We start from the raw sequence: 27,604 nt of genomic DNA, 5'->3' as shown, positions 1-27,604 counted from the left end.
GAGACAGTCTTTGGGATCAGTTGGGATGACGATGTCGGCACACTCGATGTCAATTTCCATTATGGGGAGGCTTTGCTTATTGTCAGTCTTACTAACAGAGGCCATTCATTTTGAGAGGAAAACATCAAGAATTTGAAGTATTATCTGCTTAATATTTCAATAGCCAGCACAGTCTGTGAGTTTCTAGTTCATGGCGCCTGCATAGAAAGAACAAAATGGCCACTTAGTTTTAGCAGATTCATGGCCTCTGGTTGCGTTTTCTCATCTGTGAAAACAGGGTGTAAATGCTAAGTGAAAAGTACATTGGCCATTCACAGGGCCCTCTGTGAAGTTGTACAGCACAGCCACACAGAGAGGGTTTTTTTGTGAGTTGCTAGGCCTAGGTGGGGGATGTGGATTATTTCTGCAAGACCCTGCAGTTGAAGGTGACTCCCAGAAGCATATGATGCTGTAGTTTCCCATGTACTTTTAGGACATGCTCTTCCTGTATATTCCTGTTTGCCTGGTTTTGTACTCTAACTGTACCTGTACGACCACGTGATTTGTGTCTACGTGTGCAACGTGTGCAACAGGAGAAAGCCCTGCTTCATGTATTTTCCTGATTTACACCCACTTATCTTCTGTTGGCTTTAAAAAGACAGTTCTTAGATGCTTGCCTAAAATACCCTGTAAACTCTTTCTCTCCTTTTTTTTTTTCTTTCTCTTTTTAAAAACAAACAAATGCCACAAATGACAACCAACTGAAAGGTTTTTTTCTTCCTGGGAATCCCAGGGTTCACAAAAGACACCGTTTTCATGTAAACTCAGTGAACAGTTCCATTCATAAAGTCAAAGTGTCCGTATTCTTTTTGACATCTGTGCCCTGTGGAGCCTCGATGGTTTGGAGTTCATTTTCTCGGTACATAGTTTGTAAATGTTAAGCAAGGAGTATCAAGTGGTAAGCTGCTTAAAACTTGGCCTTTGATTTCCTAGGAGATGCGCAATCACGACAGAAAAACTATATTACCCAAAGCTCATAATTAATTCCACTGTAAAAGTGCTGCAATTAAAATCTAGACACACTCCGTCTAAATTGGCTGTCTAATCCAGAGGGGGATTTTTGTAGCTGTGGAATTCTTGGAATCATTCTTTTTGAGAAGCACCAAGCCTGAGACCTGAAGGGTGAATCAGTGGTTGCTACAATAAAGGCTACAGGCAGAGCCAGAGCAGGAGCCCAAAAGATAGAAGAGCTTGGCAGCCAGACAGTGACGAAACTAAAGTTTAGGTCTTGCCTGAGTCACATATGAACTCCGACCGGATGTCAGTGGAAGGAAGGACTCATCGGACTGAATTTTCATTGAGACATACACAGCAAAAACCATTATGCTTTTCTCAGAAACCTGTGTTTTGTTTACTTTACTCGCCAAGGATATAAATGAATTGTTGCTGTATCATCATAGAACCTCGGGAAATTCTGCCTGGAGCCAACATAATTGTTTCCTAAGCACAAGACTCCCCAAGGGACCATTTGTTTAATCCTTAAAAGTTGTGGCTCTCACATTCTTTTAAGACATATTCCAATTAGTCTGCAGCATGTCGGAAGATGTTGCATTTATTGTTAGCCACCTTAGGGACAACATAGCGTACATTATATGAAACAGTAAGCCATCAATAATTGAAAAATAAGTTAACAACATTTAAAAGAATGTAACAGAATTTTGATCTGACGTGGTTTTGCCCTTTGTGTTTCATTTCCCCCTCCCCCGCCCCAGTGTGTGCTTTTTAAAAAAGAATAAATAACATGTAGGTTTTGACCTTAAGCTTTTCTTTTTGTTTGTTTATTTTTTCCCTCCACAGTCTAATGGGATTGCGGCCATCATAGCTATTTTGGTGTTGTTGTTGCTGTTGGGTGTTGGCTTGATGTGGTGGTTTTGGCCCCTTTGCTGCAAAGTGGTAAGAACACCTTTCAACTCTTCTCTTATTTATTTTCTAAAGCAGTATGATACAAAGTAAGACTCAACATATAAATGGATGCCATGTGGTCCAACAACAGCAAAGTTTTCATTGGCAACTCGACTCTCAATTAGTTTACAACTGTAGTAAATTCAAGAAAGCATGTATGTCAGTATCGAGTATAAGACTCACCTTGAAGGCACCTTAGAACTCAGATCTGTGGAAAGAAGTGTCCAGAGGTTGGGATGGTTGGGACCAAAAAAAAATTATTTCCATTTAAGTTTGAGAAAAGTTCGGATAAATGGATACGGTCATGAGAGAGGCTGTTTTAAAGTGCGCATCTAATGCACATCTTTGAAGATCTATTGGCACAGGAAGTTCTTTCATCTTCCACCTGTAACATATTTTAGAGAGAAGTCCAATGCAGAAGTTAGTCGAGCAGTTAAACAGTTAGTTTTCTAGATGGACAAGCAGCTTCAGTTTGCGCTGCTTTCATGCTTGCAGAAAACCCGTGACAGAGGTTGGCATCATGGAGTTCCCTATTGGCTGTCCTAAAAAGCAGTTGCCTGCTTGACTTGTAAAAGCACCACACTTTTTAATCTAACATTTATGTCACTACTGCTCTTGCATAGAGCTCACTGGTCTCACCTGGGCTAGTAGGCTTCCCTGAGGAGCCACACCTCTCTGAAGCTCTGGGTCAGAGTCTGTTTCCCTATCACTTATTGTTTAAAGGGGCAGCCTTTTCCTTCCCTTGTGGCTGCTCTTATCACTCCCAGAGCCTGTACCACTGTGTTGTCTCTCTGACTGAATCCAAAAGGGCAAGGCTACCTGAAATTAAAGACATATACCACAGCATCATCTGGATCCTGCAGCAGCATCTTCCAGCTCAGGGCTGTTAACCATCACGTCTCTACAACCCCTTAACTGTGTAAGGTAATTTATTCACAGTACCAGGAAATTAAGTTATAGCTATCTCTACACAGGGACCACCAGCCTCCTATGTGATAGTGCACACACACACACACACACACACACACATGCACATGCGCACACACATACACAGTGTATGTATTAGCATATTTCTTTTAATCCCCTTTATCTAGAGTTTATAGACAAGATTATGCCAGGAAAACCTTTCAGTGTTCCTGCTACTGGTTATGAAACTGTTGCAGTGTAAGCACACTTGCCCTATCTCATGGGAGTGTTGAATATGATATAGCAGACTGCCTTTCCACAGCCTGTTTTCATGAGGCAGCCTTAACATCCTCTGCAGCCTGGTAGTTGTCCCACAGAGGGGGCAGGGCACTAACTCAGACAACAGGAAAGACGAGACTCTTCCTGTTTCTTTGCTGAACTCATCAAGTTTCTGCCACAGCAGTTTACGCTCAGAAAGTTTTCTGATATAATCCTGATTATCTTAGATACGGCTATTTTGGGGTGGATGGCATTCTTGAGTCTCAAATTAAAAAGCAAAAAGGTGCCCTAATGTGATTTGTGCTCCTTGCCTTTTTAATTTAACGTTTACGGTGGCAGATTTCTTCCCCTCATTAGTTTATAATTTCATTTACAATTGGTCACAGGGTGCAAAAGTGTCAAAACGGTGTGATTGTTCCCTTAAAGATACATGAAAAAAAAAAAACAGAAATGAGTCATTTTTAGGAAGTTGTTATATATTCTGAAATGTGGATTTAGAACATCATTTTGGGCATTACAAAGGCGATCCTGTCATCAGCTGGAGAGACCAGGTCCGTTCTAACCTGAGGCTCTGCAGATAATAAACCATGAAACTGTTTATGTAAGGCATTGAGACGTCCCCTCGGTTATGTTATAGGATTTCAGAAAGAGTCCCTAGCTTCAGAAACAGCATGAATGCTCATTAGTTCTGGAATTTAACAGGGCAGCTACTTTGGCTTTACACTTAGAAGCACAGAATGAAGAGCAGCAAGTCCTGAGTGTGAACTTTATAGTCACACCTAGGTGGAAGCAAACTGTAGCAAATGTGTTCTAATGAGACCGAGAACTGGGGTAAGGTGCAGGCAAAGGAAGCTCTTTGTTGAGCCTTTGGTGAATATGCAGTTGGGCATGTAGAAGGTGGCAGCTACTGTGCTAGGTACTGGGGGCTCATACATTCCCTCACTAGGATGTGAAATGTCATATTTTAATGTGGAAAGAAATAAATGTGGGCCCGATTTGTAAGTGAAAGTCCCTAAGTGCTGGATAGCAACATATGAAGAACATCAGGCTCAGAGGAACCTGGCTGAATCTATGATCTCAAGTCTAGGTGTGTGTGTGTGTGTGTTTATGGTTTTGCATTGTGCTTTGAAAAGTGCTAGGCTGAGGTCTAGTGTGCAAGACAGTCTGGGTTTTTAATCTGACCCTCATGTGGAATGGGTTTCCTAAGTCTTCTAGAAAGTTTGCACTCATTCAAGGACAGAAAGTCACTGGAGGAGATCCGAGGGGCTTTGAGGACTGAATGGCTTAGGCTCTTGTAATACAGAGATTGTCTTGGGTAGTTTAGGTCGGCGCTACACACACCCATAATTCTTAGGTGGGAAACTGGAAAGGGGGAAGGGCAGTGCGATGACGTGGATCTCAAGACAAGGAAGGCAGGTGTGAGTAGAAGCCAGCAGAGGCCAAGAACAGTCTCCACCACAGCCTGCAGAAGGAAGCTGCTAGCCAGCTCTTTAACCCCTCTACACTCAGGTCAGATTCCCGACTCCCGGAAGTGAATGGAAACAAATCGCTGGTGTGTTTTAAGTCACACGGTTTTGATGACTTTTGCTGTTGCTGTTGCGACAATAAACAAAATGGCATCTTTAGACTGATTCTGAGATTCCCAAGTTAGAAACGACTGGCTAGGGCTATTGATTTTGGGAAGGCAGGAGAGATGGCTCAGAGGTAAAGGCATTGCCACCAAAGCTGGTGATCTGAGTTCAGAATCTGGTCCGCTATGTGGAAAGACACAACTGACTCCCAAAAGCTCTTCTCTGATTTCCATATTTGCACTATGGTACAAAATAAGTAAGTAAATGTGATAAAAATTTAAAAAAAAATTAGAACAACCTGTTCTTGGTTTGTTGTGGTTAACTGTCAAGTAGCATGTATAACTTCCTGGGCTGGTGAGGGACCGACTTACTGTCTCAGAGTGAGATGAAAACAGTATTAGATTGTAGTTCTAGGTGCACAGACAAGTCCCTCAGGCTGATACTACTCGCAAGAAGTGTCCAGTCTGGCTCCATTCAAAGTTAGCTATGGGGCTGTTGAGTCTGCCGAAAGCTGGAGATTGGCATTTTACCTTGCAGAGAGTAACGGGCATGGGATGTTGAGCTGAGTGCTGTGTCTGTGAAACTATCACGTGCCCATTGACAGCACCAGCTTCATTCCAGGGCACAGGGAACAAATGAAAACCAGCAACTGTGCTTCTAAACTATTCTATACTGATTCTAGTAAAAAATGCATAAGGTGAACTAGTACTGCTTTGGTGATATGCAAGTGAAAAATAAACAGGCAGATAGTATGATTATTTAATATCTGTCTTCTAGTTTAGTTCAGCCAGTTTATGAAGATAGGCACTGTGCCTAGTGATATAAATGTATAAACAAGCAACAAATAAGTGTTGTCCAGTAAATACTTTTACTGGAGCATCTTCCCAAACTCTTTGTCACAGACATCGAGATGTGTGCTCTGTATCTACCCACATCAACGTTAAAATAGAGTGTTCTGATTCGTTGGTATTTTATTCTCTTTGATGTTATAGTGGATGGAATGGTAGTCTCAATTCCATTTTCAAGTATTTTTAAATTACTCACATATAGAAATGCAATTGAATCTTTTGTCTTTTAACCTGTGCATTTTCTATATTTTCTTATCAGTTATAATAGGTTGCCTTTTTATTTTGGTTTGGTTTGGGTAGAGTATATTAAAAAGCATATAATTTACAAATAAAAAAATAGAGTGTTCTGTCGCTCATCATAAAATAAGTCCTGTTGGCTGTGGAAACATAGTGTGCTGGAAGGTATTGGTAGTTACCCAGGATGCCTGGTTCTTTGTAGTTACCAAGGATGTCTGGTTCTCTCATTTTTCACTGAAAACTTGTCACTTATAAATGAATACACAATAGAAAACACACTTGTACTTTCATCAAGTAAGAATTCTTAATTGTAATAACATGAAGTAGAATCAGTTTAGCTCTTGTGGAGTGGCCGCCGTATATAACCCACAGGGGATTTTCTAACAGAAGGATTAAGAATTTGTATGAAAAAGTATTTGTATCTACTTGTAATGGAAAACTATCAGTTGCCTTTGTTTTTTGGCCTGTGGATCTTGAAGCACTATGACTTCTAAAGACTGTTACCAGTAAAAAACACATTTTCTACAGCACATCTGTAGTTCAGGTGTTTTGGAAACATATTTTACATGCCTCGCTACTTCAAATTTGTGAAACGTACCTGCCTGTTACTTGGTCTCATTAGTTAACACATTAATAAAGAAGCATGCCAGTCTGTAACAGACTTTTTAAATAGATTTCATAAATGCATTACATTTATAGCTATAATATAATTTCCATATTATTCGACTACTCAAAATCCCATGCATTCGAATGTTGCTTCTTAGTGTGAGAAAAGTCCTGTAAGATTCACCAGGCGCTGAAGTAAAGTAAAGTAAAGAAATGAAAAAGAAGGCAAAGGTGTCTGACATCGACTGTTTGGCCATTCCAGATGCCTTTACTGTGACTGTTTGTAATTTCCTATCCTGCCATTCGTTTTAAGGAGTGCTTTTTTTTTTTTTTTTTTGAATGAAAGAGAGAGGTTACTGTGATTGAAAATGCTGCAGATTGCGGCCTGTGTGTGTCTGGTTCTTGTATAGAATCAGAAACAGGAGACGGTGTGACCTGGAGGGCATTAGCTGGCAGTAGTTTCATAACAGAGCTCTTAGGAGAACGTGGGTGAGCAGGCCTCCCACTAGTCAGCTGTAGGTTGTGCACGGCGAGTTGCTTCACCAGAGGATTCTTCTTTCGGTGGGAAGTCATCCTGTGCTTTCTGTTTAAGGCTGAGCCTGCCCATACGCATCCTTACGCCCTCTGCTTCAACTGCTTTCTTGAAACCAACGATCTGGGCATCACTTTCCCATTTGCCTTTGTTTAAAAGAAGGAAGACCCGGGGCTAAGACAAAGCTTCTTGTGTACTGAGTTATGAATAAGCTATCAGAAAAGATAGATGGTCTCATTACTGTTGATCTTAGAGGATATGTCTTGTTTATTGTAGATTTGTTTGACTAAACAGGACGCAGACATGACAGCCAGATAGTAGCATCATTGCAGATAGCCAGACACTCCACAGAATTACAGATGTAAAGCTAATGAAGTGGCAAGCAGGCTCTCTGGATTATTGTCAATGAGTGTGGTACACAGCTGCAAATATGGTTGACTGTGCTGGAAACAACGCACAATCCGAGTTGCTGTAGTGTCCTCAGCCAAAGTTCTTCAACCTCAAGGAAGTGCTGTTAAATTCATTGTATCTTTCGTGTGTGTTTCTTTAGGATATTACAGAAAGGACTGTGAATCTTAAATTAGAACACAACTTAAACGTTGTTTTTTGTTTTTTGTGTTTTTTTTGTTTTTTTAAAGCCCGGTTTGCATATACATTGAGCTTTGTGGCGATGTTTCCAACCAGAGCTCTATAGCATAGTTTTCTTAGCCAGCAACAGCTGCACAGTTCCTTTTACATAGTAATAACACTTCTATATTGCACTTGAGGTTTATTGTCGAGGAGGGCTCCTGGAACCTTTATTGAGTTACTTTCAGAGACTCCCAATTTGGGGAGGAATGTACAATAAAACAGAAGTAATTTAAATTTTAATATGCCTTCCTTGTACCATTAATTAAAATGATTTATGTTTGGTTGCCTTGTTGAAATACAGTGTGATAGATGCTGGGATGTATTGCTTCCCTGGCAATAGTCTCCAACAGCGTCACTTAGGAAATGGCATCAAGTCCTTCCTGGTCTATGACAGTAGCACCTTTCTTAACTCCTGGCGGGAAATACATTTCTACTGTTTTTCCTGTGTCCCACTTGACCTTTTTAAGTTGCATTTATTGTGTAGATTTCTGGCTTCTGGTTTATTTGTTCAAGGTAAGATTCTTCAAAGACTTGTGCATTTGCTGAGAGAGGAAGGAAAAAAGCTGAGATAACAGAGCTATTTTCAGTGTCCAGCTGCGAGTTTCAGAGAAGGATTTCCCAAGTACAAATCTAAAGGAACTTAAGACTTAACGAACCCCAGAAGAAAGGTGCTGTCCTTGCTCCGTGTTTTTGTCAAGGAGAAAGGAGAAAAATGAAAGGAAAGCTCACACATATTATAAAAAAAAATTATTGTACATACACTGTTTCCCATTGTCTGGGCTTGTAGCACTTACATGGCTTTCTTTTAGTTACTGGCAAAAAGTACTTCTGAAATACTACATCCACAGTCATTATACTCTATTTTTTTTCTTAAATCCAAAGCAGTTCAATGTTGACAGTTCTTTCACTTTTTTTTTTCTGAATATCAGAACATATGATTGCATCAAGCTGGCTGCACGCTCCACTGCTGACATTTTCTAGTGCAAAGAATGCCCACATCACTCGAACATTTGAAAAGTGTTAATGAGCAGATCAAAAGGACTGGTGCCTGAAGCAGCTAACTTTTTTTTTTTTAATTTTTAAGAAATCGGCTCTCCTCCAAACTGAAATCTTCATTCTAGCAGCTAAGTAGATGAAATGTAATACCCCCACCCACCCCGATGATGATAATAACAAACGGGAAAAAAAATTGGAGAAGACTCAAACTCTCCATATGGTTCATAAAGTGGTGGAAGTGTTTTCCAGAATTTTCAATACAGAGCTGAAGGATGCTAAGTGGGAAAAAAAAATCCTGGCAACTAGGCAATATTATGCCTTTTAAAACCTGCAAATTCTCATGAAATATGGTGCATATGAATACATTCTTCTCTAGAGCAAATGTGCTCTTGCACTATTTAATATAAGAATGAGATTCTCATGACTGTTATTTTTAATGCATTTGGACAACACTAAGTTTTTCTTTCTCTCCTCCCCCCCCCCAGACTAATTTTACTGGCATGCAGGGTTACTGCTTCCATATAGACTTTCGTCTTTTTTTGGCTTTAGAAGCAAGTGATGTCACTTTATTTTCTTTCCTTTTTGTTGCTTATGAGGCCATGTGGTAGTGTGTATAGGAATATTTTTAAATGTAATAAGAAAACTAGTTTATCTCCTCTCCTGAAAATCATGGTGGATCTGCAATGCCTCTCTGAAATGGGGTTAACCTCATCTCTAGCATACACATCATGTGACTCTAATTTTCTATCACCTGTGATTCCATTCATCCACCCATCTCAATGACAACTGCTTGGCAAGCAACTGATCTCCCACAGACTTTCCCTTGGTCATCCAACATTTACTTTGGAAGTGTCCCATGTAGTGGAATTAAAATCAGAGTTTGGAGGTAGATTGTTTTAAGTGCTGGATTTGAATTTTAGTTTTGTCTTTTCTCTCTGTATGCACTTGGTGGTGGTGGGGGTGTTGCTGGAATTAGAGCTTTCTTTTTGCTGTGCTTGAAGTGGGCATCAGCATAGTAATCTGACAGTCATAAAAATGAAAGTGGACCACGTATCTTCTACATGGCTAAGAGCACTATGTGTCTACTACATGGCTAAGAGGACTGTGTATCTGCTACATGGCTACACAGTGGAGGGACTGTCACCTCTAGTAAGGAGAACATGGCCCAACCGTGGTTCTGGGGTTCTGGGTCCTGTCCTGAAGGTCCCTGTCATTTGTTGTGATGGAGCTTATGTCTCTTTACTCAGTAGTCTGAGATTGGGCTGAGGTAGAACATAAAGACTTTATTTTCATTATTAACTATGCACACTCCCAGACTTCAAAATATCCTTAAGCTTATAATGCATAACACACATAGATATTTTCATATTAGTTGATGAAATAACCTCTGAAAGACTCTTTTTCTGAAATGAGATGAATAGAAGGCACAGGCACAGGCACATATGTCCATATGTCCTTGTGGAAATTCATAGAAAAAAAGAGACCTATCAGAAATATTGTGATGGACTTATTTTTATTACTCCATTAGGCTTGTCACAACGGAGAGGATCTAATATAAATCCTGTCTATTTCTAAGATGTAGAAAATTGGGACGATTTTATGAAGCCCTAACTGCTGTTGTATTCACAAGCTCTCCAGCTTCGTTGGCTGACAGAGAGAAAGGACTATCTTCATTGAAGTTAGCAATATGTTTACTATCATGGCAACTCTTTCTCTATCATTTTCATATTTTATCAATATTGCATTTGCAAACGTGGAACTCGATCCTGCCCTTAAACACTAACGGTCCATATATTTGAAGGGAGTAGGGGGTTAACATCCTGGGCGGAGTAAGACACGTGGAGAGAGAATGTTGAGGCAGAGCTGTGTGGAGAGTGAGGACCTGCTACACTGACACTTCAGATTAACAATGACAACAGAACAGCTGGGCCGTGTAGATGTACTTGAAAGAGGCTTGATTTCTCCATATTATAGATAACGCTAAGTAAAGGTTAATGAAAACATACAACGGTGCTTCTTGTCCTGTATGGGTTTGATAGAAGAGACTACATGAAGATTTTTAAATATAAATTTATTTATTTTATGTGTGTGGCGTGTGTGTCTGAGTATGTACACCACACACATACAAGAGTCCACAGAGGTCAAAAGATGACATTGGTTCCCCTGGAACTGGAGTCATGGGTGGTTGTGAGCTGCCATGTTGAGTTCTGGCAAATGGAACTGCAGTTGCTGCAAGAGCCATAAATGCCCTTAACTCCTGAGCCAGTTCCTGCAGCCTCACAGAAAGATCTTAATTTGAAATTCAATTTCCTCCCTATTAGAGCTCACATAGAAGGTTAACATGAAATAAAAAGGAAGAGTTACTGATGGGCTTGTGCAGTAATATGCAGGACGGTACACTAGCAGAGCCTGCTGGAGGGTCTGCTTATATTGTTTTTTATTTATCTGTGCAAGAAGTACATACAATGAGAGTAAGTTTAAAATCTTCACTATGAAATGAAAACAACCCCAGATATGTCCAGGCTTAGTTGAAGAGAAGGGTGTGTTTTGATCTTTCTCTGGTCAGAGAACTCCAGAGAACACTTGGAAAACCCAGAGAGATGCAAATTCCAAAGCCTTCCAATGAAATTTAATAACTTCTTGGTTTGAACTGCATTCACTGGAACACTGAACCCATTTTGACTGGGTGGGGAAATGATTGATTAGGCTTCTATCAGAAGAATATTGGCACAGTTGCACATCTTAAAATGAAGACTTGCTAAAGATACTGAAAGAAACTAGTTCTTTACTTTTTACCCCAAGGCTTGCATGTAGCAAACGGTGAAAAATGTACTGTAATGACAGACTATCAATAACATTGATATTATTATTAATATTTTCCATTTATGGTTTTTATTGTTTGAGAATTTCATACATACCCTTCCCCTTCAATTTCTCATCTATCATTTTCACCACTTTCACTTCCAACCCTGTATGTTCTTTATTGAAAGCCATCAGTTAAAATGCTGTTAAAGAGGCAAGGAATTATGACATTCCAACTGTTTTGTCTAAACACCATTGAGTATAACTGCTGAGCCATATTTTAAAATGTTATTTGGGGCAAAAGAAACTGTAGTTAGGATATTGACTAATGAATATATACAGACAAAAATGGACAAAATTACCCAGCTAACTCATAGCCCTTGTATTAGAAACCAGCTATGTTTTTAGCTCCCAGATATAAGCTCAATTGAAATGCAGTAATTATTGTAGCTTCCAAACCCAGCAATTTCTCTCCATTAGGAAAAAAAGTGTGTGTGTGTGTATGTGTGTGTGTGTGTGTGTGTGTGTGTGTGTGTGTGTGTGTGTAAATGTGTGCACATGCTTCCCAGAGGCTGAGGAGTGGAAACTGTTAGACAGAGATGCTTTGGCTTTATTTGGGGGAAAAACTTTCAAATGATGCTGTGTAAAGTAGTGAATTTCTCTCTTGCAACAGTCCAAACATAAATAGAACCAATACTGGGTGGGGAATTTTTAAGAATATTAACATTTTAGTTGCATGTACCTTGCATGAGTTGAAACTGCGCTTGACATTTTTAAAGTTCATAGACTTTTAAAGTCATTGATTTTGGGTTGTGACAGTAAGAATTGAATGAAAATAATGCTTTCTTACTTTTTAAATATTTCCTCTTTCTGTAGTTACTCCTCTCTCTCTCTTTTCCTCCCTCCCTCCTGTTTTCCTTCCTTCCCTCCCCTTTCCTCCAAATTTTCTTTCCTATTCCCACTCCTTTCACCTTTCTCTCCTCCTGACTTCTTTTTTCCTGCCTTAAATCATTGAAAGCCTATTTTGTACGGATGCCACTCTGCTCAATAGTGGGAACACAGAGGGAAGAAAGCAAGGCACATGCGAAACTTGTATCACCACTTGCAAGGGGATTTTTCTTTTAAGCTAGGTAAAATCAAGAACTCTGATATATGTCGGGGAAGGAGAAAGAGGCATTTGTGACTATCATAAAATTTTTAATCTGCTTTGAGAAGATAGAAATTCATGGAGGTAGAGAGTAGATAAATATTTCAGGGAATATGTTGGACCGGGAAAGAATTTGGAGGTGTTATTCTTAAGAAAGGGAAGAGATGGTAGGTTCTGTCAGCATCTGTAGTCTGCACTGGGAAAGAGAAGAATTACTGAGAGGACACTGGGAGCAAAGGGTGGCTTAGTGTAGATCTTACTGAAATGCTGACAGTTGTGTTTTCACTGGATGTGCAGCTGGATAAAGATGCAGAGTACTGCCTTCTCTATAAAGGGGGTATATACTTCATAGCCCTGTCAGGTTCACTTGCCTGCATTTTGTCGTAAATCTTAACCCCCACCTCTGGAGTCACCACAGTGGCCATTGTTATTGTACGTTCTTACCTTTTCTTACGTTATGGAGCTTTTGACATTTTATTTTGCTTTATTTTTGGCACAGGTTATCAAGGATCCTCCCCCACAGCCTTCTGCACCAGTGGAGGTGAGTGAGTATCTAATAAAATGAAATAGAATTGTTTTATTTTCACACAAATATCACACCAAAATGGGACCAATTCTACTTATATGATAGCAGAGTATCTACTTTTTAACTTTGTGAAAGCCACCTGCTACTTTTTTTATCTTATGATTTCTTACATGGACCAGAGGGATGTAACCTTAATTGGGAGACATAGACTGGCTAAGGGATCAAAAGTACATAGATAATTAATATAATTTATAATAATATATTAATAGTTCTGATGACACTTATCTAAAATTGTTAAAATATCCAAGCTGGCAGTTCAAAGATGCCATTACTTTCTTCAAAGTGATAATTGCTATTATATTATTCTGTTAGTTAATAGCATGCTAGCAATATAAAGTAAGGAATGTGCTGGTTTTGTTCATTTTCAGGGCTTCTTTAATGTTCGTCTTCTCACTGTAAATTTCACACTTCCAAGTTACATATATACAGACACATGAAATAATTGTTGACGTGTTGCCCTAAGTTCAATAATCTTTTCAAGTTTGAATTGATGAATGTATTTGCTTTAAATGCACAAAACTCATAGTTTAAAAAGAAACTTTTGTTAGCTAAGAGGTGATGTAGGGGAGAATTTGATGAAGGGGGTAGTTTTCATACCGTGTAAAACTTCACTTGAAATTGATATACCTGATTATAAATGCACCTATATATCCCACAAATATTTTTTTTTACATTTTCCCGTAACAATGGAGTTATTTAAAGCATCTAAATATGACCTATCTCTGACTAAATAAGTAAGTAAAAATAAATAAATAAATACACTTTTAATAATTGTATCTCCATAGGAGGAGGAGGAAGAGCCTTTGCCCAACAAGAAATGGCCGACTGTGGATGCTTCCTACTATGGTGGTCGAGGGGTTGGAGGAATTAAAAGGATGGAGGTTGGTCTCTTAAAGGAATAGACAGTGCTAAAGTTTGTGTTTGTAGGATTTCTGAGCCACAGACACTGTGCTTCTTATAGTCTCACTCCCCTTTAGTCAGCGCTGGGTCTTTTCTGTGGAACCATCCTAGCCATGTCCAGAGCTGAAGAGCAACAGGCTTCCCCAGTCAAAGGATTCATTGATAAGCCCTCTGAATCCTAAGGACAAAATTAGTAATGGATTTCCTCATTGCCTTGGAAAAAATTACCCCATGGAACATCAACTCTAAAATGCCAGTCATTCACAGCTGCAACAATACTCTCCTTTGAAAAGAACTCAACAGTTAGTCACTATCTGAGGGACATTTTTTTGTAATATTCAGCATGGGTATGACTTTATCACAAATATAGAAGAGTCAGGTTTAAAATTTTCTACAACTTTTATCTACCAATTAGTCTAATTAATAGTTCATACCATTTATTGTTTAGAACTAACTTTTAGTTCAGTAGTCCAGTAGTCCAAAGAGTGATCTTCTTTCTAGAGGAAAGAATAACATGACCCCATGAATGGATATGGAATAAAATTGAATATGATCTGATAATATCAGTCAAGTACTTTAGATTAATCAAGTAACGAAGAAGGGATTTTATTTTGGGTTAAAGTTTTAACCTATGGTTTGTAAGCATTCTTAGTTCTGGGCCTGTGTCTATGCAGAGCATCATTGGTAGGGAGTTTTTGGTAGAGCAAGTTGCTTACCATGGACAGATAGGAAGCAAAGCAAGATGAACAAAGTCTTAGTATCAGCCCCTACATGTGCAGCCTACAAAAGTCTAAGTCTTAAACCTCCTCCTGGGCCCCACCTCTTGCAGGTTCTGTCACCTTCCAAAAGAGCCATGTTGATGGCCAAGACATGAATACATGAGCCCTTACGGGCATTCCATATCCAAACTGCAGTAAGTTCTCTATGAGAAAGAACGCACATTCCCCAGGAGTCTGTAATTCAAATTTTAAGAGTCCTGAAGTTTCAGCATGTGAAATTGCATCACCCGCTCTTCTTTTTTAGCTGAGGAAAAATTTTTGAAAAGAATCAGCCAGATTGCAATGAGTTGTTAATCTTGAAAATTTTGGCCAAATTACTGAACTATTCTATTGATGGGATGGTAAAGTAGGTGATAGCAAAATTTAAATTACTGGAACAGTCTATTGATGGGGTAGCAAAGTAGATGATAACAAATTTAGAAATGACAGAGAAAATACAGATAGTTACAAAGAAGAAATTCAGCATATAAGGGTACATAATAAACTGAGTTGAGAATTAAGCATCATTAAAATTTCTGTAATGTGAATTTAAAGTTGGAGTGAGAAAATCACTCCTAGTACATCTATAAGCACACCAATTCAAACCTGCAAAGTACTCAAGCTGGAGAGAGTAAATGATTTATAAAAGGTTGAGGTCATCTGAATCGCAGAATAAAACTTTGGAGCTGAGGTTATAATAAGTCACAACTTATCTTTTTTTGTTTGTTTGTAAATTTTACAGATCTCACTCCTTTAAATTAAATGTTTATTTAAATTTCCTGTGGTGGAGCTTTCAGAGCACTGAGCTTTAAATATCAGCTGTTAGCAAAACAAAACTACTCACTACAATTCCTAGTAACTTTACATGGGTGTTTCTGCCAGTTTTCTATGAAATTGACATTTTAAAATTCTGAAATTTATCCTTTATTATATATAGACTCTTAGTTATGCAAATATGCACCAGAGATTTATGAAACTCACTGTTCATAATGAAAACCAAGTGAATAGGAAGAATTCGGTCCTGAAGCTTGTACTTACACATTTACACACACACACACACACACACACACACACACACACACACACACACACACACACTAAAATAAGGCTAGGGTTATTAACTCTGCTAAGGCTTTCTTTAGCAATCTATTTTTTTTTCTTTCTTCTCCTTTTAGGACATCTCAATGTGGTTAAGATTTGCATGCCGATGCGTGTGTGTACATGTGTGTGCTTAATTTCTTTGTAGAGTTAGAGAAACTTCCACAGGGTGTCTCCTAGTTTTAGACCTTGAGATTGCACGCAGCTTGTGTTTGGTGACGATTGACACCAAACTGGAAGCTCTTTCATGAAGCGAAGACAGCAAACATATTAAATCTCCTTAGGCCCCCATGACTGAGGGCCAAGCATAAGTGACCAGATGCCACATTGGTTCAGAAATCCAGGGTAACACAATTTTGCTTTTGTAAATCTGAGAATAGTCACAGTGATATTTGAGTCTAATTATCATGACATCTATGGTTTCAAACATGAAGGCTAGACTAAGGAGCTATTTGTGTTAAAATCTAGTCATTCTGAATGGGTTTAAATTTTATTTACTTACTGCTCTACCCTGAGTTGTTTCTCTGAGCTGTGGTGTCTATGTGTTCACTAAACCATCTGTCTCTTTTGTTTTGTTTTGTCTTATTTCCTAAAATTGTGATGTTACAGCTGCAAGAAATAGGCATTGGCTTTAGAGTTTTAAAATCAACTAGTATTCTTGTTTTTAATAGCTGAATAGTATTCCGAGGTGTATATGTACCACAGTTTCTTTATCCATTCTTCTACTGATGGACACTTAGGCTGTTTCCATGTTCTGGCTATTATGAATAAGGCTGCTATGAACATGGTTGAAATTTGTGGATAAATGGATTGAGCTAGAAATGATCATAATGAGTGAGTTAACCCAGAAGCAGAAAGACTCAAATGGTATATACTCACTTATATCTGCATATTAGCCCAAGGGGCATGTCCCATGAAAGCCTCCACTTACCAGGAAACTGAGACAGAGGGGAGGACATCCTATTGGGACTCTAGATGAGAGAAGCATGGGAGAATGGCAAAGTAGAAGGATCCAGAGGGTCCTAGAAACCTAGAAGTAGAACATTAGGATAGGCAGATTTGGGCTCAGGGGTCCCGCTCAAACTAAGGCACCAGCCAAGGACAATACAGGCCGTAAAACTTTAAACCCCTACTCAGGTCTAGCCAATGGACAGAACATTCTCCACAGTAGAGTGGAGAGTGGGATATGACTTTCTCATGTACTCTGGTGCCTCACCTTTGACTATGTCCCCTGGAGGGGGAGACCTGGTGGCACTCAGAGGAAGGACAGCAGGTTACCAAGAGGAGACTTGATACCCTATGAGCATATACAGGGGGAGGAAATCCCCCTCAGGAACAGTCATAGGGGAGGGGAATAAGGGGAAAATGGGAGAGAGGGAAGAATGGGAGGATACAAGGGATGGGATAACCATTGAAATGTAACAAGAATAAATTAATAAAAAAAGGAAAAATAAAATAAAATAAAATCAACTAGTTATGTCAAACAATCTTACTTCACGTGTTAGCTTATCTGGGTGATGTCTGTGATTTGGGGAAAAAAAAGATTTTTTAGGAGAGCTCAACTATCTAGTGCTAAAGATTTAATATGATTCAAACATATTTAGCAGCCCTATAAATGATGAACATTCTAGCCATTGATCTCATCGAGAGATACAGATATAGTTTAATGACTCATTGGGGTCCACTTGAAATGGAAAATTTTCCTAAAATTGTAGTAGAAAGGGGTTGGTAAAATATCTAAGTGGCTTTATCAAAAATCTGCGAATGGCTCTTCCTATGGAAAGTAGCCATCGCCGCCCCTGCCCCCCCCCTCAAGCTAGTAGCTTTGAACTTTTCCCTTCGCTGAGGTGGCCATGGGTGTGTCGGTAGCAGCGTGTCTTGCACTCATCTTTGTTTTTCTTCGTGCACTTTACTTGTTTATCTCTGTCCTTCTTGGGAGTGTCCTGGGATTCTCCCGCAGGAAAGTCCTCCAGAGACCACTTCCCGTTAGCATATTGTTGGGCTCTGATTTGGCTCTTCATTTCTGTTTACTGAAAAGTCAAGCAAATAATGCCCCAAATCCCCATGGCTTTGCTCAATTTCAAGAGTTACCAGAGAATGAAATTACCTAAAATTTGTGGGATTCACTAATGGTCTGTCTCCACCACCCCCAAACAGAATCTTTTTCAATTCATGTCTCTCAATTAAGAATTTACTTATCTATAGAGGGTGTTGGGTGACTGTTCAGGCAGTAAACTGTCTCAGTCATTTTTTCATTTTGGAAGTTGCTATCCTGCACTCTGGGTTCTCTCAGGTATTTAAGTTTTATCCCTTCTCAAGTCTCTGATGGGTTTGAAAACCAGATAGTTTAGTCTTACAATTAAGCTTAGTAGGTAGGAGTTAAGATGTTTTTTAGCTCAAGATAGATGTTTTACGTTAATAGTGATGAGATATAATAGATATTAATCTCCATTCAGAAATTTAGACCCAACAAGATAGGAAAGATGTTTACTTCAAGTTTGCCAAATACAAATGGCCAAATGACTATGAATATAACATTTATATAATTCCTGATTGTCCCATGGTTCTTCCTGCTGTGTGTAGTTTATTTTACTCAGGTGTAATAATATAAATGTATAGGCTAAGAAAGAAACATAATAAAAAATTTGCAAAAAAAAAGAATTTTACTTATCAAATGACTATATTCAGATGAGCAAAAGAACTAAAGGCAGAAAGCTACCTTGGCAAGTGAAATGTTGCAACTAGAAATTCACACTTTCTAAATCATTCAAATATTATGAAAATAAAAAGGTTAATTATTTTTATGTAACTTGTATAAATTTATACAATTAAAAATCATGTAAAACCTATTCACTCATTTCTTATTGCCTATGTTCTAATGCCTGCTCTGCCAGCACACTTACAGTGGCTTTGAACATCTTTCTTTCTTTCTTTCTTTCTTTCTTTCTTTCTTTCTTTCTTTCTTTCTTTTTCCTTGGCTTTTCAAGACAGGGTTTCTTCATGTATCTTTCCTTGGCTGTCCTGGACTTACTTTGTAGATAAAGCTAGTATTGAACTCACAGCAATTCGCCTGCTTCTGCCTCCCTGAGTGTTGGGATTGTGTGTGCCACTAAGCTCAGCTTGTGCACATTTCTTAACCCACACCACAGGTCCCTCATCTGGAAGGGAAACGTATGACATCTATTTCTTTGCATTTTTGTATGGATTGAATAAACATGAACACACTGAATAGATGCTGCCATTTCCACCTTGCATGCCTTATGGTAGAATTGAACTACATAGTCTTGCATTTTCTATGTAAACCACAAATCATCTCCTTATTTGAAATGATGGAGAAAACATTGCACCAGATTTAACTGATAGCATATTTTTACAAAGACTTATTGTGCATTAGGATTATGCGATTAATATAATAAATAATGATGAGGAAACAGAGGCAGAAAGATCCCTGGACTGTCCTGTTTAGCCAGCCTAGTCTAATGGGCTAGCTCTAGGTCCCAGTGAGAGACCTCGCCTTACAAAAAATGATGGAAGTCACCTGCGGTCAACACCTGAGGTTGACATATGAACTTGAACACACTTGAACATGTATACACACATATGCATACATGTATACATATATATATAGGAAAATAATAATAAGTGTCAAGGAACCCATTAACAGTCAGAAGAAAAGTAAAGAAACTGCAGTTTGTATACCAATGCATCTTCTTACACTGGCCTGGTGACTCAAAGGACTGTGGGCCACATAAGAGCTTGCTCCTCTCGGACACTCTGTCTAACAGCAGTGTCTCCTTCATCTTAAAGGTCCGCTGGGGAGATAAAGGATCTACTGAGGAAGGTGCAAGACTGGAGAAGGCAAAAAATGCTGTGGTGATGATCCCTGAAGAAGAAGAACCCATCCCTTCAAGACCACCTCGACCCAAACCCACACACCAGGCACCTCAGACAAAGTGGTACACGCCAATTAAGGTATGTCCCCACATTTTTGCGTGATACAACTTGAACCTAAGGAAGATGTAGCTTTTGCAGTCTCTCCCGTGCCCTGAGAAAGACTAAGGTCAATCAAATATCAGGCATACTTTGTTATGCCCTAGTGACTGCTTAAAGTTGCTAGAACAAAACCTCCTTCTTTGCATAAGAGCTTTTGAGTTTATATATATATATATACTTATTTACTTGCTTAATTGATTAGTGACAGGAAGTTACCCAAGTTCACAAGTCTAATATCTCCTCAGGGCCGTCTGGACGCACTCTGGGCTCTGATTCTGAAGCAATATGACCGAGTGTCCTTGATGAGACCCCAGGAAGGAGATGAGGTTTGTGACCTTTTGAGGGAGGTGGCGGGGAGGGGTTAATGAAAGTCGGGAAGTATTGATGAAAATAATTTAAATAAAACTTCCTGCTGGCACGCAGGGTAGAATTAATTCTGACCGGTGCACGGTCTTGTTGGAGAGGGCGCTTGTTAAATTTTGTGGTTTTTAGAACAGGATTTTTCAAGCCAATTTCATACCGCCGCGATTCCAGATAATTAATTAAAATCACGGGCATGTTCATTGCTTCAGTACTTGACTTTGAAGCCGTGTGTTCTGAGTTATTTTCTTTGGAAGAAGCAGACTGGGGATTAGCATCTGACTTCTTTCTTCTAGCATGAGAGCTGGGGAAAACACCTCAGAACCGTTCTCTTTAGGCATAAACATGTTGCCTGCCTTCAATAGTTGTCACAGCCTAGTTCCTGAAATATGTCAAGGCGTCCTTAAGGGTTGAGGTACCATAGCCATCTGTGATGGTGGTACTTAGATGTACATCCTTACAAGAGTACTATCTGTGTATCTTTCCCTCACCAAGCAAGTCCATTTAAAGCCCTCCTTTTAGAAATCTGCTTAGAATTATCCTGTTCTTAATACTTTTTTCCTAGTAATTTACATCATTTCCAAGGGCTGCAGTTTTGTTCAAAGCCTCCTCATCTGCAACAGTGGCCGGTTTATTTAAGAGACCCAGTAGCTTTTCACAACGCTAAGCAGCTCTCACTGTGTGAGCGGTAGCCCTTCCTCTCCTACAGAGGACTGAATGCCAGGCACATCTCTGGAGGGCTTTGGGTTTCATTTAAGTCTGAGATGCTACTCCTCTTTAAAACTATGGGATAATCAGTCAAATTAGTATTTATGCTGTGAAGCCAAGGTGAGGTATATTTAGTATTAGGTGGTTTTAACTTCGTGTTTACAAGTTTAAAATAATTTAAATCAATCAATGATTACTTCCTTCAACTTAGGGACAGCCAGTTAGAATATATAAAGCCTGAGAAATACTGCCCAACCTTCTAAGATGGTGCCAGAGCCCTTTGCTAGGATCTCACACACACACACACACACACACACACACACACAGAGAGAGAGAGAGAGAGAGAGAGAGAGAGAGAGAGAGAGAGAGAGAGAGAGAGAGAGAGAGAAGTCCATGCTATTTGTAGCAGCCTCTCCCATCATCAGGCCTTTGGCAGATAATCCCTAGAAGCTTCTTTCATATGGAAAGCTGTTCCTTGGCCTAAGTTCAGTGTGGTCTTGTTGCCTACCTCTTCTTCCTCTGTAGCATGCTGGAGGCTCACTTCATTTTGTTTACAACTATTCCCATGCCCCATGACGGTGTGCTCTTCACCAGGTTAGAAGCCAGTTTGTATGCCTAATCATTTTCATCTTATTGATGCTGGGGACTGAGTAAATAGTGCCATATTGCCGGGGTGGTGGTGGTGGGGGGTGGCATCTCTTCTTTTCCTAAAATTCTGTAATTCTTTTAACTATTATGGAAAAGTTTGGATAGTTGCAAAATTTACTCCGCCAATACTCGATTAAACCGAGTTAAACATTAACCTGACTAAATATGCATATACGTGCTTCATACATATATGAACTGTATATGTTATATGAGATCTTCACTTTCATTTGGTTATCAGTTTGCTCTAAAATTTTACTTTCCAGTAAACGATTCCATTAAATGATACTAACTCTATAAATGGTGTGTTTTCACATAGGTGAGCACAGTAAGTTCCTTTTTAAAAGCAATTTGGCTATGAAATCGATGAATTTATTGGAACAAGTGTTATCTGATAGTAAGGTCAAAAAATTTGAAATGTATCAACATGTAAGTTGGTGTTATTAGTAAGTTTATTTTCCCGTGTCTCCTGTGGTCATCAACCTTTTTTTGTATGCACACGTATACACACACACACAATATTTACATTGACTTGTACTTTTTATGAAGTATTTGGTACAGAAGTGTGAGTGCGAGATTACAAAACATTTTAGGCGTTAGGAGGGCTCAGAAACTCCAGGATTTAGATGAGGGTGTTCATTGACATTGTCAGGGCATAAATAATACCTTTTCATCTGGTTACCAAAGAGTCGCATCCTCCGACGGTGGAGGGGGGAGGCTGACTCCAAGCTTCATGACAGATAATAACGCACAGTTGTTCTCGGGGCCTGACTAATGGCTCCAAGGAACACAACCCCTGCCTTCCCAGCAACTTGTTTTGTGCTTTTGGAAAACGGCCTTGTCATTTATGTAGGAAGAGTTTACTGCAGAGTCTGCCTCCGGAGAGAGCTCAGTCTAATAAACAAACCCGGCACCACAGAACCGCAGTTGAGTCCCGCAGGTGGGGCAGCGAGTCCTTCCCGGTGCATTTGGAGCCGAAGCTGTGCTGGGGCGCGGAGGCCGCGGGGCTCCCGGGCGGAGCTCTGCGCGGCCCCCAAAGTCCTTGATGCGCAGGCTGAAGTTGGCGCGCGCAGTATCAAAGCGGCCGCCGGGGCGAGCGGGCTCCCCGCGCAGGGCTGCGGGCGGCCGAGCGCGGACTTTGATGCGGGCGGCAGGTCCTGGGAGTCGCGGATTTCGCGGCCAGGTGCGCGCTAGCAGGTTGTCCCGACATCTGCTGGCGACCGCCGCGGCCGGATTGTCAGCGGAGGTAGTTGAGAGCGGCAGGACCGTTTTGGTCTCGCTCACGCTGCCTGGAGGCCTGAAACTCCAAAGGTAGGAGCCGGGTGGACACAGCTGCGCTCCCAAACTTGCCTGAGGCACAAATAGGAGATCTAATGCAGTTTGACTCCACGGCGGTGGGGAGACAGGATAGAGAGCCACTTCAGAGACAACTTACCGCTGCAACATCTGCCGCCAAGTTTCCAGGGAGTGACAGGGGACAGCAGGTACAGATCGAAGTCTCTGCACAAACAACCTCCATTACGCCCTGGACTCTTTTGAAGGGTCTCCATCAAACAGGCCTGAGTCCGCAGCAGGAGTTTGTTTGGTTTTTCAAAGCAATGTGTGTGTGGGTTTTTTTGTGTGTGTGTTTTTTCTCCTCAATAACAAAGTAATTTATAAATGATGCATTACCATGCGTCTTCCTTTTTTTCCCCTACGAAAAGAGAGAAGGCAGAAAGGCAAAGAAAAAAGAAAGCAGAGCAGTAGTTTGGAGTTGTTCCACAAACCAATTAAATCTCCGAAGACCTTCTTGACTGTGTTCGAGGTTATGTTAACCTTCAAAAGGCTCCTCATCCACCAGTGAGCAGACAGCAACTTACATATGCAATGGAAAAACCTCAGAACACGCCTGAAATACATGGGCTTAAAGCTGTTCAGTGTCCTATGGAGTCGCCTAGCCCTGTGGATGTGAAGTTTAGTAATTGTTTTCCAAATGAATGCAGGGTTTTGTTTTGTTGTCCCTACCCCCAAGTAAAACAAAAATATAGTAAATTGAATTCAGTTCAGTTTGTTTTTCAGGATTCCATACCTGTAGGACCTCAAAATAGGCATTTTTCTTCTGGAGGGAGAACACCTTTTTTATTACCTGCGTTTAGCTGGATGACAATTCATCAATTAGTTTTATTTATTTATTTTACCAAAAAAAAAAAAAGTTGCAAAAAGCCATAATCGTGCACAGGCATATAAACGGCAATGGGGGTGGGTTAAAATATTAGCCTGGAAAGTCAAGGCTGAAGCCATGTGATTTACTCCATCACCCAGTGAGGCAGCTACATGGTCATTTTGAGAAGAGAGCAAGAGAGCAGCCATGTAAAAGCGTGTGATTTGGAGCAAAGGATTAGCAGGACGCAGGGCCTGGGCATAGAAGCTGGGGCTTGCATCCATCTGCTCCCCAGCGAGCCGTGACACAGCAGCATTAGGTACACTGGGAGTTTTCGGTGACACCAGCCCTCATCTGCGGAGAACGCGCTTACAAATTACACAACTGTGCTTCGCATTTCTTGAACTGACTGACGCCCATTCTGACAGGACATCGCTCCTCCATTTATTTTAAGTTTATGGCAAAACAAGACGCATCAGGATCACAGGGATCACAAGTTCATTTCGAAGGCGCTGGAGAGAACCTCGTTACCGCAGAGGCCGGTCGATGACCGAAGCTCCCCTTCCGTTCACACCTCTAGTTGTAGAATTACGTCCACACCCCTGTTAGCGCTGCTTCTGAATTCCCGTGCCCAACAGGCAGGCCTGGCCCTTTTTAAGTGGCACCTTCTTCAATGTCTCCAGCCTTTCTAGGTGTCCTGTAAGCTGCTTTGTGCTTACGAATCACATGGTGCCCAGATCGCTCAGCGACCCCATCCACCCTCAGATTGACCAACTCCTCCACATCTGGGCTTCCCACCACCTGCTTTTGTTGTCTACCATGTTTGTGGGTTTTCTATAGAAGAGTGATCTTTTCACTCAAATGAGTCTATATTTATAATTTTTTTTATTACCTGTTAATGACTTTGGACTTTGAAATAAATTTGTAAATTTTTAAAAATGTTATTAAAAGTTTGATTTTGTGTCCTGGGCTACTCAATAGTAGCATTTGCTGTTGTCATCTTTTAAGTGACTGCATTCATATGCTTGGTTTTAAGATCGATATATGTATTTTGTGGAATATGGGTGAGCTTTGTAATAGATTTTATAGGCTCCAGAAAGACCCCTCGCTTTAGCCTGAGTCAGTCCCATTGATCACAAAATACTCACACTTTCATATACTCCCTTCAGTAATTAAAATGATAATATATAGATCGAATACGAAAATGTTTAAAAACTCTAGACTGGTTATTCCTCATATATGACATCCACAATTCATTATTGTCCCTTAGGCCAACTATGATCTAATTAGTACTTCTCAAAGAACACCGCCAGCTCTTTGCTCTTCATTTTAATCTTAGAATCTTGCACTTTCATTGTTTCTGGCTGTGTTTATTTTTAAGTACATCCTGCTGAGTCCATTCAGTGGATAACTTCTCGGGGGCTCCTCCCAGAGAGACTGATTCTCGCTGTCTCGGCGGGCAATGACTGCTTGTAGCTCTTCATCTAGGTGTGGGACCTTGTGAGGTTTTTCCCATCCACACTGACATGTCAACTGGTGCTGTCACCGTGCGGGTCTTGTTTAGGTGTCCATAGTGTTGAGATTTTATGGGGTGCAGCCTCCCTGTGTCACCTTTAAACTTGGGGCTTCTTTAAAAGAGGGATTTCGTCCTTTTTTTTTTCCGCTTTAAGATATTTTTATAGTATGTGTATAGGTGCTCTGCCTGCACGTCTGCGTATGTGCACCATTTGTGCAATGCCTATGCCTGTAGAGGTCAGGACAGGACATCAGATTCCCTGGAACTAGATTTAAAGACAGATGTACACGATGTAGGTGCTGGGAATCAAACCGCAGTCCTCTGGAACATCAGCCAGTACTTAGTTGCTGAGCCATCTCTCCAGCCCCCATTTCATCCTCTTAATGGAAACAACTAGCTACCTTTGTTTGATACATGTTTGAATGATAATGTTTCAACTAGAATAAGGCCATGTCCTGAGCATGCCATTGTTACTATGGCAACCCCCCTGACTGCTGGGGGGGGAGGGGAGGGGATGGGGAGGATGTGCCTGCGCAGGTGGACCTGGATTACAGCAACCCCGCTGACTGCTGGGGAGGGGGGAGGGGGAGGGTGTGCCTGCGCAGGTGAACCTGGATTTGCGTTGTGCTTGGGTGAATGTATGCAGTAGAACATATTTGCTTCTTATAAAAGTTGCCAACTAATGTCCCTTGCACTGGAATTAACGTTCGCAAAGAATGCTCTTGGGGTATCATTTTGTAGCTTAGATAAAACCACCTCTTTATATTTTTTTTATTATTTATTTATTTATTTATTTATTTATTTATTTTGTTTTTCGAGACAGGGTCTCTCTGTGTAGCCTTGGCTGTCCTGGACTCGCTTTGTAGACCAGGCTGGCCTCGAACTCACAGAGATCTGCCTGCCTCTGACTCCTGAGTGCTGGGATTAAAGGCGAGCACCACCACACCCGGTTCACCTCTTTATTATGTAATGGAACAGGCAAGTGTTGACTCATTCTGGTTTCCTGAAGGGAGGTGCAGAATATGTGAGCTTCAATTACTTCTATTACCAAGCTAGATGAAGTTTTTTCAAAGTACCTATAAACAGTACTGACTATGGTCAGATTGAGCTGGTTATACTTAAGAATATATATGTATTTACTTACGTATATGCAATAACAATAAAAGAAGACGGTGTTAATTTGAAAATTAGGGGGCAAATGGGAGGGAAAAATGTAATTATATTATAATATCAAAAATAAAACAAGTTGTTTTTTTTTTAAGGCCAGAAGTCGCCCTCAGTTTTCCAAGGCTGAGCCCATTATTTTTGTAAGCTTGGTATCTGCTTACATATGGGATCATCTTGAGGACATTAACACATTAGTCCTCCTGGGACAGAAATAACCTCACAGATTTGTATTTTATCATCTTTCCCCTGACCTCTTTTTTTTTGGAATACTTTATATATAATCTCTTAAAAATAGGATTTATTTATTATACATGTATGTGCATGTAGGTGCATATGTGGGCCTGAATGTATGTATGTGCATCACAGGCATGAAGGTGTCTACAGAGGTTAGAAGAAGCCGTTAGATCCCCTCAAAGCGGAATTGCAGGTAGTTATAAGCCTCCCTGTGCGTTCCAGGAACTGGACCAGGATCCTCTGTAGGAGCAGAAAGTGCTTTTAACTGCGGAGCCATTTGTCTAGTTCTGTTTGACCTCAATATTATCTTTATCATAAAGGTGTAAATACATCTCTAATCAATCACTTCACAAATGTTATAACAGAAAATTGTATTTTTCCCATTATGTTAAATATTTGATTTGTAATTTGGAGCTCAGGATGCAATCTAAAAGAAAGAAAACATTTTGAAATAGCTTACTACTTTAAAAGAGTGTGTTAGGACTGTGCCCTAAGGTCACCCAGTTGCCCACTTATAATGAAAAAATTTTGCAACTCAGTTAAGGAAATTGATTAGAGTAGGAAGTTTATAGTGCTTCATCTTTTTTTCTTTCCCAAATAAAGAGTCTCGCTGTACAGCTGTAGGCTGGCTTGTACTCACTGTGCAGGTCTTGAACTTGTAGCAATCCTCCTGCTCCTGTCCCCTCTGTGCTAAATTACAAGTGCTGTGCCAGCTTGAGTGTACTCTGATTCTCAAAAAAAAAAAAAAAAAAAAAAAAAAAAAAATAAGGTGTATGCATTTAAACACATAATATAAATACATGGTTTTGGAGACATAGTCTTATTTACTTTGCTAAATACTTTAAAAAATTATCTCTTCTACTTTTGAGATTATAATATAATTACATTCCCACCTCCATTTCCGCCCTCCAAACCCTCCCACATAGCCTTTATTGCTATCATGGCCTCTATCTCATTAATTGTTATGTACATTTATGTACAGACATGTTTATGTACATATGTAT

At 40.1% G+C, this 27,604-nt stretch overlaps 1 protein-coding gene across 2 annotated transcripts in view; it reads left to right on the top strand.

Annotated features, from left to right (window-relative positions):
* Window positions 1-27,604, top strand: part of ANTXR2 (ANTXR cell adhesion molecule 2) — a 123,247-nt gene that overhangs the window by 57,649 nt on the left and 37,994 nt on the right. Inside the window, exons 12-16 of one of the 2 annotated variants that reach the window (XM_084759360.1) lie at window positions 1,837-1,932; window positions 12,995-13,036; window positions 13,867-13,962; window positions 19,645-19,809; window positions 20,076-20,156. In XM_084759360.1, coding sequence (XP_084615486.1) covers window positions 1,837-1,932; window positions 12,995-13,036; window positions 13,867-13,962; window positions 19,645-19,809; window positions 20,076-20,156 — 480 coding nt within the window. The remainder of the gene's footprint in view (window positions 1-1,836; window positions 1,933-12,994; window positions 13,037-13,866; window positions 13,963-19,644; window positions 19,810-20,075; window positions 20,157-27,604) is intronic. The other variant, XM_084759361.1, reaches the window with a different exon arrangement.

Source organism: Acomys minous, assembly GCF_964271855.1.
Source record: "Acomys minous genome assembly, chromosome: 15".
NCBI lineage: Eukaryota > Metazoa > Chordata > Mammalia > Rodentia > Muridae > Acomys > Acomys minous.
This window is presented reverse-complemented; position numbering and strand designations above follow the sequence as displayed.